This window comes from Neoarius graeffei, chromosome 18, assembly GCF_027579695.1.
Source record: "Neoarius graeffei isolate fNeoGra1 chromosome 18, fNeoGra1.pri, whole genome shotgun sequence".
Taxonomy (NCBI): Eukaryota; Metazoa; Chordata; class Actinopteri; order Siluriformes; family Ariidae; genus Neoarius; species Neoarius graeffei.
In genome coordinates, this window is record NC_083586.1 from 55,958,911 (window position 1) to 55,972,249 (window position 13,339).

The 13,339-nt window shown below is 40.2% G+C and overlaps 1 protein-coding gene across 8 annotated transcripts in view; it reads right to left on the minus strand.

The window, feature by feature from the left end:
• Positions 1–13,339, minus strand: part of LOC132866322 (nuclear factor 1 X-type-like) — a 213,797-nt gene that overhangs the window by 26,254 nt on the left and 174,204 nt on the right. For 5 of the 8 annotated variants that reach the window (XM_060899041.1, XM_060899037.1, XM_060899043.1 and 2 more), the window contains 6 exons: positions 7,960–8,080; positions 7,715–7,750; positions 6,826–6,953; positions 5,169–5,243; positions 2,111–2,242; positions 265–434 (listed from right to left, as the gene is read on the minus strand). In XM_060899041.1, coding sequence (XP_060755024.1) covers positions 265–434; positions 2,111–2,242; positions 5,169–5,243; positions 6,826–6,953; positions 7,715–7,750; positions 7,960–8,080 — 662 coding nt within the window. The remainder of the gene's footprint in view (positions 1–264; positions 435–2,110; positions 2,243–5,168; positions 5,244–6,825; positions 6,954–7,714; positions 7,751–7,959; positions 8,081–13,339) is intronic. The other 3 variants (XM_060899038.1, XM_060899044.1, XM_060899042.1) reach the window with 2 other exon arrangements.

The following is a 13,339-nucleotide window of genomic DNA, read 5'->3' on the forward strand; positions in this document are numbered from 1 at the left end:
CACACACACACACACACACACACAGTGAGGGATGACTCTGTGTGATAACACACTCTCTCTGACCATTCACACACACACACACATGCACGCACAGACTCTGAGAATGAGCGCATGAGGAACAGAGGGTATGGAGGACAGGAACTTCCAAAGTAAAAAGAGACAGAGCAGCGGCGTTAGGTAAAAAGTTAGACTCAGGGTAGAGGAGGTGGTTGTGTGTGTGTGTGTGTGTGTGTGCGCGCGCACGCGTGTGTGTGTGTGTGTTACCTGAGCACCGGGCTGGGCTGTGCCGTCGGAGCAGACGAATTGGACAAACTCCTTGAGCGGATCCTGGTGATGGTGGTAGCGGATGGTGGGGTGGGTGAAGTACGGGCTCGACTGCTGGATGATGGAGGGAGACGGGAAATGGAGAGCGGAGGCTGAGGCACGGGGACTTCCTATGTGTGTGTATGTGTGTGTGAGTGAGAGAGAGAGAGAGAGAGAGAGAGAGAGAATGACAATTCAGTGAAACACGTTCAACACTGAAGAATATGACAACAAAAATCATGATGATAAAAATGTGTATTGTGCATGGTGAGTATTTTTAACCCAACATGTAACCGTGGAAATATTGTAATAATTTCACGTGTAAATATGTTTGTGTTTTTGTGCTATATGTTTTCTCTTCCATCTCTCAGCCTTTCTTTTAGTATCTCAATCCATCCATCCCTGACTGTCCTCTATTCCTTCCAGTTCCACAACTCTTATTCTTTGTTTTCGCAGGCCTTAACACACATTTCTAATCTCGCTCTCTCACACACACACACACCAAAACATGTTAATCACTCAGTAATTTTGACTCACTCACTCAAATACACAAATCTCTCTCTCTCTCCTCTCAGTTTACTTGGAATTACAGAAGTTTATATGATATGAAACAAACTTTCATAATCACATTCACATTATAATCCACTTTAAACAAACAGCTCTGGATCCTCGTGACCTTTTCTGAACGAGCTTGCTCCAGTTCCACGCTGCAGTTTTCTCTCAGGCCGGTCGGTTTGGCGTTGAATGTTCGAGAACTTTGGGAATATTTGGGGAGAATTTGGGATTTCTTTCTCTCTTCTGGGTCCGAACGAGTGTATTTGTTCGTCGCCCTCTGAGAGTGTGTTCGCTTTGCGTGCATCGTTACTTTATTAACAGGATTATCACACCCATTCGAGCGGCTTTGCACAGAAGGAGAAGATAAGAGTACATTTCCTTCTCCTCTTCCTCCTCCTCGCCTGAACGCAGTCTGTTTTTCATCCTCACTCTCAGCCTGAATGACAGCGTGTCTGCAGCTTATGAGCGGCTAATTATAAAAACCAAGAGACCAAAACGTTCAATTTTAGAGAGACTTCAGGTCGCGCATCAGTTATGCATTTGGACATGTTAAGAACATTTCTGTCTTACACCCTCCCCCATCCCGTTTTCTCTCTTTTCACAACAGACCACAAATAATCTTCCAAGATGAGTCATTGGGGAGTCTTAAGTCAAAAAATGAAAAATGAAATGAACATGCTTGGCACATGATGCCGCACTCAAACTCTATGAAAAAAAAACCTAACGCAAACATATCTGACAAAAAAAAAAAAATGCCCGGTATGGAGAGAGAGAGTGGATACCATTTTGGAAAAGCGAGCACTCACTGAAACATGTGTTTTATGACCAAATATAAACCAGATGCTCTGGCTTAAAGAGTCTGATGCACTGGGAAACAAAGAACAGACATGTTAAGACTTTGTGCTATGACTCAACCCCTCGAAGCAATAATCTTCTGGCGAGTGAGTGTCACTCTGAGAAACAACGGCATGATGGATGGAGGGGGAGAAGAGAGAAAGGGGGAGGGAATGCAGCAGGGATGAAAAAAAGAAGCAGGGTAGATGGATGGATGGATGGATAATGATGGTGATGTGTCCTGAATGAGGCTGACTACAGAGTGGCGTAGTGGAGCTGTTTAAAAATTTTCATTTATATATATAAATAAATATATATAAACCCCCGGGTCTCTTTAAAACAAGCCTCCAGTGTTTTCTTTCTCTCGCACTATTTATACATAAGGGTCAATTTTTTTTTTTTTTTTGGCGTGTCTCACCTGGTCTCACTCCCGCCAGCATGGGCAGTGGGTGGTGTGTGAAGGCCATGCGGGGGGACCTCGTCTGAGCCGACAGGGCGCCGAAATCGAATTTCCCCGACGGCTTCTTTAGAGACCCGGGAGAGGACAGCCCTGCCAGAGACCACATGATCAACAACAACAACAACAAGCAACAAACAACCAACAATAAGCTATGCCTCGGCTAACGGCACTCCCCACATCTGTCACCTGACCTTGTCACACTGAGCTAACACTAGCTAATATTTACTCATGAACTAAAAAAAAAAAACAAACAACCCTCTACAGACGACAGACTAGTGGTACGAAACTGCGATGCGATAGATGGCTTACAAATCCTGACTGGAAGTTTAAACCGTCTCTCCTATCTGTGTGCGCAAATAATGGAACGCTATTATACCTGAGTATACGCTCGCGTTATAGTCAGTAACCGCTGACTGATTAACTGGCTTCTGGATCTGTTTTGTCTGGTCGAATGAAAGATGTTTGATTTATAAAGCTTTTCTGAATCGTCCTTTATAAGGAATTTAAGTTGCTGGTAATTTCCTACACCAATACACAAAGAAATAAACGAGTAAATACTTGCATATCAATTCAAATCCAACACACAAACTAGCGAAAGATCCATTCTTAATTTAATTCACATGACACTGGACAAATAATCATAATCATATTTAAACTGTATGAAAATACTTTTAAATAACCAACTATTTAAAAAAAATTAGTGAAAAGAGTTCATTTTAGATAAATGGCTGTATATAAATGTTTGGTTACACTGAAATGGTATAATAAATTATTTATTTACATAGTATTTCAATTTTGTTGCCTAATTTTGTTACTGTAGGAAAAAATTCTGTGTATATATATATATATATATATATATATATATATATATATATATATAACAATTATTCCACAAAATCGAGTCATACGTGAGCTGATAGCCGCCTAGATACGTAGCACCGAGTTGGCTATAAGCCATGTACGACAAGATTGAGTGGAATAACTGTTTTATTCTATCCACGTTCACTGGATTTAGAGAAATAGAGCATTTTTATTTTTTGCAAATTCAATAAATAAAAAACTTTACACAAAACGTCCAACAAAATCATTTCCGCTCAGGCGGACTTCTTAAAAACCTATCGATGGCTGCACAAATTGACTTCAGTGTTGATATTTTGTAGAAAGCGCCGTCTTGCTGTCGTGCCAAGGTATAGAACAGCTTTAGAGATTTATTTAATTCTTCCTTGGACATTTCAGTTCTGTAATTTTCAAACTTCTTTGAGGTTTTGAACCAGCCTAAAAAAATTCGACAAATTTTAATGCTTAAAGATGAAGAATGTAAACAAACCGGTGAAATGACAGGAGCAATTTGTGAAAAATGCCATAATAATAATTCTTGAAAAATAAAATTTAAAAAAAGATACGTTCTTAACATCAAATACTTAATTCCATATTTTGTTGCTTTTTTTGTATTTTTGGGGGTTTTGTTTTCGAGCAGAGTTTTTATTTCGTCCTCGGTTGGTTCAGCAACACGTTCCGCCATTTTGTTTTTCTCTACTCACCGTATATGAGCTGACAACCTAGTAGTAGAGTAGCCAATCAGAGCACGCAATTGCTCATATCCAGTGAATGTGGATAGAATAAATATATTTGCATATAAAGGCATACAATTATTTTATAAAGTACAAAGTGAAACAAAATATTTTTACTCTGATTTGAAAATGACACAATCTCAAAGTGGCTAAATAGTTATGATTAACAATTGGGATTTTAATATCTATAATAATAATAATAATAATAATAATAATAAGCACTGATTATGATTTTAAGGAAATAGCATATAAACGAAGCTTTATATGCAGTAACTCTGTGGTTTGGAGTGTTATACGTTGTTAAAAGGTATCTGTCAGACGTCAGGTTTATTCTACATAATTAAAAGCAAAAAAAAAAAAAACCTGCAAAACAATCCAACAGGCATCGTGTCGCGGCTATTCTTGGACTGCGTTAGCCAACGTACGAGGAGGCTGCTCTTGCTAACAGACAGTTAAACAGCTGCTCTTACACATCACCCAGTTGAGAATGATGGATAGATGGGAAAATGATGAAGGGATGGATAGAGTGTGTGTGTGTGGCAGGCGGAGGGTGAAAATAACATGGCGAGGTGAGAAAATGTGGGAGAAGTGACAGGAGGACAAGTGATTTAGTGGCAGATAATCAAGACTGCATAAACACACACAGACACACACACATAGTGGCGTGAATCAAATCCTGGTTATGGAGCGCAAAACATCAAAACATTTTCTCTCAAATGCAGCCTCAAATCCAATTTAGTCTTCAGTTTTTCGTGTGTATGTGTGTGAGAGAGAGAGAGAGAGAGAGAGCGAGAGAGAGAGTATGTGAGTGTACTTTTTAGACATGTGTGTGTGGGTGTGTGGAAATGTGTGTTAAGTCTGGAGCAGGTGGGAGTGTGTAAAGGAGAATACGGGAGCTGTTGATTTTATTTTCTTTTTTCTTCCTTTTTTTCTTTCTATCCATAAATATTGTGAAAAGGCCCAGAGGGGGCATGCTATTAGGAGTGAAAATGCAGGGCTAATCTCACCAAAACAAGCAGTCTCCGACACACACTAACACACACACACTCAATGTGTACAATTTCCCACGCTGTGCATTTAGATGTGTCTCTTTCTATCTTTTTCCTCCCTAAAACTGCAGCTCCCTTAAAAATGTCTAAACCTTTTGGAATACAGAACACTGCTGTTTGATTATAACATTCACAAACACACACACACACACGGGAACAGATGTCTTCTGTAGACACACGGAGGCACCATCTGGAACCAGAAGCCAGACTGAGGGAGTGTGAGTGTGTATGAGGGAGTGTGTATGCATGCTCCTGGCACAAATACCTGAAGGCGCACCTGTTAATGTGTGTCTGTATATATATATATATATATATATATATATATATATATATATATATATATATATATATATACAGTATATATATGTTTGTGTGCATGTGTATGTGTGTTCTAACCATGATACGGGAACTGCACGCCATCATTTTCATGTTTTATCTTCCTCTCCTGAACGCTGGCCAAGTGGTGCTGCACTGCAAGTGAAGAAGGACGTCGTTAGCACATGGAGACAGAAACAAAGAGCGAGACAAAGAACGACAGAGAAATATTTTCTACTCTCTATCTCTCTCTTTCTCTCTCTCACACACATTTCCTTATACTGATAAAAATAAACATATTTTCTCAAAACTCAGAGAGGAAATTTAAGTGAAGCTCTTATATTATGCCAGGAGATGTTTACATAAATAATTTCTTTGCTCAAAGATATTTATAACCACATTAATACACTTAGCATTTGAATTCTTGAATCTGATTGATGAAGTGTGACTTCATTAACCCTGTTAGCGCACTCATTCTAGTACATTATCGTTTCTATAGTAACAGCTCATATATCCCTTCTATATCCGAAGCAGGTTTGTAGTACTCGAGTCCGACTCATGCCCTAATTTTAAGGACCTGTGACTTGACTTGGACTTGAGCACTGATAACTCGGACTTGGCCTCGAACTTGTGCGTTAACTGCATTTGGACTCGTAAATTGAAGACGAGGACTCGGATTTTTAAAAAATTTTTTGTAACATGGCATAATAATTTGGCATAAGAAATTTATATCTTAACATTAATGCCACCAGCCTTTTCCTAAATATTCCTGAGAGAAGACGTCTTTTTTTTTGTGAATTTATTGTAGGCTATGGTATAGGACATACATCTTCAGACTTCACACCTTCACACAGCTGTCATTTGTGTCGGACTCGACTCGGCTCAATAGTGGACTCGACTCAAAATTTGCTTTAATGACTTGAACTTGAACACTGGGGACTCGAGACTGGACTCAGACTCGAGGTTTAGTGACTCGACTACAACACTGATCAGAAGCTCCACATGAAGCTCCAAACCTACAGACTTTTATTTTTTTTAAGGAAATGTTAAAGGAACATTAATGGAAGGAGTCTCCAGTGTCATAGCTTTGAAATTCTTCAGGACAGAGGAGTTTACGCTTTTTGGTTTCTTCGTAAGCTGCGCTGACTTCAAGAGAGAGAAAATGACAGAACGAACGCATGTCATAAGTGAGAACAGGAACTAACGTCCCACAACATTACAGCCAGCAAATGACTGACCTTCAGTGTGGAAATGTGGTTGAAACAATGTCAGTGGAAAAAATGTTTCATGCTAATGGTTGTAAAAAAAGTTAGCAAAGTACTTATAAATCAAGGTTGAAATTTTAACAAGAGCCGTTCAGCCATGTGGAAAACTGAGATGTTGAAACAACGTCGCGATATCAACGTTGATTCAATTTTCAAACAGTCATTCAGCCTTGATCCATGATGTTCCCACATGAATAAATGTTGAAATGCCACCTGGTATAAATCTGACCATTACAAAGCACAACGTGTCGGTTATTAATTAAATGTTGTAATTTGTAAGTGGAATAAAAGGCTCCAGTCCGTGCTGTTATACAAAAATAATGCTGTATATCAGTGTGGGCTGGAGTGTGTTATTCCTTACATACACTCTGTAAAGGTTAAGAAAGGGACACAATGATGGACAGGTAGGCTGTGTGTGTGTGTGTGTGTGTGTGTGTGTGTGTGTGTGTGTGTGTGTGTGTGTGTGTGTGTACCTGCATCCACATCATTGGGCCAACCACTGGACTGTGAGCTGGTTCCAGCAGGGGAGCGCGTGGGGTAGAACACATCGTCCACTGGACTGTCCATCTCACTGTCATCTATTGACTTACGCTTAGTGGAGCTTGAAACAGAGAGAGAGAGAGAGAGAGAGAGAAGGATGAGAGAAAAAAAAAAGAAAAGAATGAGGAAAGAGAGTAAGCGAGAAGAATGAGAAAAAACAGAGAGAAGAATAAGAAAAGACAGACAAGAATGAGAAAAGAGGGAATGAGAGAGAATGAGAAAAGACAGAAGAATGAGAAAAGAGAGAAGAATGAGAAAAGAGGGGGTGAGAGAAAAGAATGAGAAAAGACAGAGAAGAATGAGAAAAGAGAGTGAGAGAAGAATGAGAAAAGAGAGAGAAGAATGAGAAAAGAGGGAGTGAGAGAGAAGGATGAGAAAAGAGAGAAAGAATGAGAAAATAGAGAGAAAAGAATGAGAAAAGACAGAGAGAAGGATGAGTAAAGAGGGAGTGAGAGAGAAGAATGAGAAAAGGCAGAGAGAAGAATGAGAAAAGACAGAGAAGAATGAGAAAAGAGGGCGTGAGAGAGAAGAATGAGAAAAGAGAGAAAAGAATGAGAAAAGACAGAAGAATGAGAAAAGAGGGAGTGAGAGAGAAGAATGAGGAAATAGAGAAAAGACATAGAGAAGAATGAGAAAAGAGGGAGTAAGAGAGAAGAATGAGAAAAGACAGAGAAGAATGAGAAAAGAGAGTGAGAGAGAAGAATGAGAAAATAGAGAGAGAAGAATGAGAAAAGAGAGAAAGGTTTATAAATGGATGACACTTTAAAATAAACTCTGTAACAAACTGACACACACATACAAGTAAAGAGACAGATAGACTACCTCCTAGGAAGACTTGCGTACAACTCCACCTCAGCCCTGGAGCACCAGCCAAACAGAGGGAAACAGAGAGACAGAGTGAGAGAGAGAATGAGAGAGAGAGAGAGATATGGAGAAGGACAGGAGGAGAGCAAAGACATGGTGACAGTGATGGAGAAAGGAAGTTGACTTTTGAGCACAAAACAGTACGCTTGTGTACTTTGTGTGTGTGTGTGTGTGTGTGTGTGTGTGTGTGTGTGTGTGTGTACCTAGTAGACGGCGGTGATGTCAGTGAGCGTCGGGTTAGCGCTACTTGGTTGATGTTGTAGTAGCCGGGGTTTTCCAGGTCGGCCAATGAAAAGTTAGGCCCTGAGGCTGAAGCAACAGGAGCTGAGGAAGATGGATGAAGAGAGAGAGAGAGAGAGAGAGAGAGAGAGAGTTAGTTAGTTAAAAACACTATTTACATACACATTCTTGATTTTAACAGAAAGTAAGTATTTCAAATCATAAGGAAAAACATTTAATTTGAGAATAGTTTCAGACTTCTAACTAAAACTTTTTGTGTTTCTTATTTCTTTTATCAAACGAAGAGGTGATACATAGAGGAGCAGAAGAGGTACAAGCTGTGAGCTGTGTGTGGAACCTTTTTTTAATCCCACACCCACTTGCTCCTGTAGACATTTCAGGTTGTACTCACCCACTGGATTGGTCTCTAATAAACGCATTTGGTCAAAACCAACCAAATAAACATCATAAAAGTCTTTTAAAACCTTTTACAGAGCTTAATCATAAGTGTTTAAGACTTTTATTATCTGTAATCATTTAATTATCTGCACTGCTGTGGGTGGAGCAGCACAAACTGTGGTGTCATTTACAGTCTTGTATTTTCGAACCGTAGCACAAACTAAATCGCATCTTCCTTTTTTCAAGCAAAGCGTTACAAACAAATCTTGTTGTTTTTCCTGTTGTTGCTTCTTTATACTCTAGTTAATTCAAATACAAACAATTTTGCTCGTAATGGCTATAGCTACTAAACATGAATCATGCGGTTGATGCTGCAGAGTGAACAGAATACCATATCATTAAACAGAATCAATAGAACGGCTAATAAAACACATTAAAAACAACAGAAAACAGAAAACGGTTCATCCTTTCATTAGGAAATCATGAGTTTGAATCCAGGAGCCAAGGGAGCAAAAAAATGTCCATGCTCTTGAGGTTGGAGGAGCGCACACACACACACACACACACACACACACACACACACACACACACACACTCTCTCTCTCTCTCTCTCTCTCTCTCTCTCTCTCTCTCCCCTGTCAATCACAGTGACACTAGGCAATTGTGGTCATCTGTGAGCTCATGTATGTGGAAGAGGGCAGACAGCACTTTCCTCTGAGTGTGTTACACAACACTAGCTGGGTTTCCGTTGAAAATAGAAGCGATTTTTACACAATTGTGACTAGTCTGTGTTTCAATGGAGTGATGTTACAGCTGGGTTTTCTCTTCTGGTGATAGTCAGTCGGGTCTCTGAGACCTGATTTTTTAAATTATTATTATTATTATTAATTTTTTTATTTATCCCTTGGTTCATTGCACATCTTGTGTTCGTTGTTTATTTGTGCACTGTTGTCTTTGTTTTGTTGTACTGTATAGCCTTCGTGTTGGAATAAATTAAAGGGGAACTAAAGTCATTTTTAAACTTGCTTTATTTCTTAATTAACATGTTATTCAATTACGTTTTCGGTTTTATTAACCTTATATCGTGACTCGTATTGGCATATTATATTACACTTATCGGCCTTTTCGATTTTTATCCATGTTGGATATAGTTCGTTTGGTCCACGGCAGGCGTCGCTTATCTGCGCGATCTTCACAAGACTTGTGCGAGACTTCAAACGTGACGTGTCAGCGCCGCCATTTTGAAAACTGTTTACACAGCGGCCAGATCGCCATATCATTCCAATTTAGATTAATTTTGAGATTTGCCAGCTTCATCAGTGATGGAGTGTCAGTCCTGCGCACTGTGGCGTGCACGCCGAGTAGACTCCAGCACGCGCGCCGTGAACAAGGCGCACCTGAGCTCAATTAAGGAACTGTGTGTTTGCCTATTTAAGGACTGTGCTGATGCATTTGCATCATGAAGTATTACGATACGCATGTACGCATTACCGAGCCGTTCTACCCGTTGTCTTGATTTCCTGTTTCTCGTTTTTGTCCTCGCTTAGACTTTGATGTACTCGATCGACCCTTTTGCCTGTATTCTCGTTTTTGATCTAGCCTGCCGTTTTGGATTGTTCGCCTGTGTATATATCGTCTCACTGTATACACGCTGGTGCTTGAAAGTTTGCGAACCCTTTAGAATTTTCTATATTTCTGCATAAATATGACCTAAAACATCATCAGATTTTCACACAAGTCCTAAAAGTAGATAAAGAGAACCCAGTTAAACAAATGAGACAAAAATATTATACTTGGTCATTTATTTATTGAGGAAAATGATCCAATATTGACCAAGTATAATATTTTTGTCTCATTTGTTTAACTGGGTTCTCTTTATCTACTTTTAGGACTTGTGTGAAAATCTGATGATGTTTTAGGTCATATTTATGCAGAAATATAGAAAATTCTAAAGGGTTCGCAAACTTTCAAGCACCACTGTATATTCTGCACTTTATTAAACTGTATATTTCTGCACATACACCCGCCTCCCTCGCATTCGTGACATGGAGATTATTCCATACGACTTCGAACCAACTGAGAAGACTTGGAAAGACGACAGGATAAGGACGAGTCCATTGCGCTGGTATTTACGTCATTACTGTCGCACAATTAAAACGTGCCAGATCAGGCGGCTGGTGGGTTTTCAAAATAATAAATACATGCATGTATTTTTGTGATAAATACATATTATACTGAGCGTATTTCCCACATAATCCTCACCAAGTTTTCAGACAGCCCTACAAAATGGCGTCTCCACTATATAGTGAGTAGGGAGCAATTTCGGACACAAGGAAAACTTCCGGCTTGATTACGTCAGCATTCGAAAGAAGGCGCGCACGTCTTTTGACAACGTTGGCCACTTTGATTTCCGCTGTACGTTTTACTTCTGTCTTACGATGTCTCGCACAGGTCCCAGTGAATCTCGTTTACGGCCATTGCTTTGACATAATAATTCCACCATTCTTATTTGCTAAAGTCCTATCTACCATTGGACCTATAGTGACAGCTATTATTAATTTGTCATTGGCTACAGGGTGTGTCCCATCTTCCTTTAAGCATGCCACTATACAGCCCATTGTAAAAAAGCCCAATTTGGACCCTGCTGAGCTCAAGAATTATAGGCCCATATCTAAATTACCGTTTTTATCCAAAATTCTGGGAAAGGTTGTAGCCAACCACCTCACAGCCTTACTAGACAGTCACAGTCTCTATGATAAATTTCAGTCTGGTTTTCGGAAACGTCATTCAACTGAAACTGCCCTTTTAAGGGTCACTAATGACATTCAAACAGCTGCAGATGCAGGTGAATGCTCTGTACTTGTGCTCTTTGACCTTAGCTCTGCTTTTGACACTGTAGACCATCACGTTCTGATTAAGAGGCTACGTGACTGGGTAAGCATCTCAGGGATTGCATTAGACTGGTTTACCTCTTATCTTACTGGTAGGAGTTATTATGTTTCCATAGGGGACTTTCTCTCCTCTTCCTCTCCTCTCTCTTGTGGTGTCCCGCAGGGGTCAGTTCTGGGCCCACTCCTTTTTACACTGTACATGTTACCGCTGGGTCATATTATAAATAGTTTTAATATCACTTATCATATGTACGCAGATGATTTACAACTTCATTTTAATTTTAAACCCAAGGAGGTGTCAAGGCTCTCTAGGCTCCTAGATGCCATCAAGGAGTGGATGGCAGGAAATTTTTTGCAGCTGAACACTGGTAAAACAGAGGTGTTAATATTTGCTCCTGATAATGTTGCACCTGAGATTATACAGAATATTGGGCCTTATTCACCTTTTGTTCGGTCCAGTCTGAGAAATCTAGGGGTGACTTTTGATAAGTCCTTGTCTTTCGAAACACATATCAAACAGTTAACCAAATCATGTTTTTTTCATCTGCGTAAGATTAGTAAACTGAGATCTATGGTGTCTTACACAGAATTAGAGATGCTTCTTCATGCTTTCATCTCTTCCCGCATTGATTATTGTAACGCTCTTTTCTCTTCCCTTAATAAATCTGTCCTCTCTCGCTTACAGTCCATTCAAAATGCTGCTGCTAGGCTACTTACTAAGTCAAACAGATACTCCCATATTACTCCCATTCTCAGCTCCCTTCACTGGCTTCCTGTACAGTACAGGATTCAGTTTAAAATTCTCACTATCACCTATAGAACACTACATGGCCAGGCCCCTGCCTATTTAGCAGACTTAATTCACCCCCATATACTGGCACGCTCTCTCAGGTCTGACAATCAAATCCTTTTGTCTGTCCCACGTACTCGTCTAAAAACCCGTGGTGACCGTGCGTTTGAGACAGTTGCTCCTAAATTGTGGAATGCCCTACCTATTCATCTCAGGTTTGCTGTCTCTGTAGACTGTTTTAAAAGGCAGCTAAAGACACACTTTTTTAAACTAGCTTTTGGTTAACATTGTATACCTATTGCTACATTATCTGTGACTATGTCTCATTATCTCATCTCATCTCATTATCTGTAGCCGCTTTATCCTTCTACAGGGTTGCAGGCAAGCTGGAGCCTATCCCAGCTGACTACGGGCGAAAGGCGGGGTACACCCTGGACAAGTCGCCAGGTCATCGCAGGGCTGACACATAGACACAGACAACCATTCACACTCACATTCACACCTACGCTCAATTTAGAGTCACCAGTTAACCTAACCTGCATGTCTTTGGACTGTGGGGGAAACCGGAGCACCCGGAGGAAACCCACGCGGACACGGGGAGAACATGCAAACTCCACACAGAAAGGCCCTCGCCGGCCACGGGGCTCGAACCCAGGACCTTCTTGCTGTGAGGCGACAGCGCTAACCACTACACCACCGTGCCGCCATGTCTCATTATGTTATTATGTTTTATGTTTTAGCCTTTTAATTTTTCTGTTATTGTGAAGCACTTTGTGACTGTTTTGTCTGGGAAAAGTGCTAAATAAATAAATTTTACTTTACTTTTACTTTACTTACATATGGACTGATATATTACATAGCATATTTCAAACACTCGTAACTTGCTATAGCAGTGACAAAATAGCTGTCAGAAACGCATTCCTACATTTTATAAAATGAGATAAATAGAATTTTGATAATAAAAAATTTGCCTTCAGTTCCCCTTTAAAAAAAAAAAAACCTGATATTTGACACAGGATTTCGACTGCATTCAACATAATAGCTGTGGTAGTGTTTAAGTGAAAGCGAAAAGTTTCCATTTCGATTTTGCAAAATAAATTTTTTTTTGCTTTTTTTCCTCAAAATTCACGTGTGGGGCGGCACGGTGGTGTAGTGGTTAGCGCTGTCGCCTCACAGCAAGAGGGTCCGGGTTCGAGCCCCGTGGCCGGCGAGGGCCTTTCTGTGTGGAGTTTGCATGTTCTCCCCGTGTCCGCGTGGGTTTCCTCCAGGTGCTCCGGTTTCCCC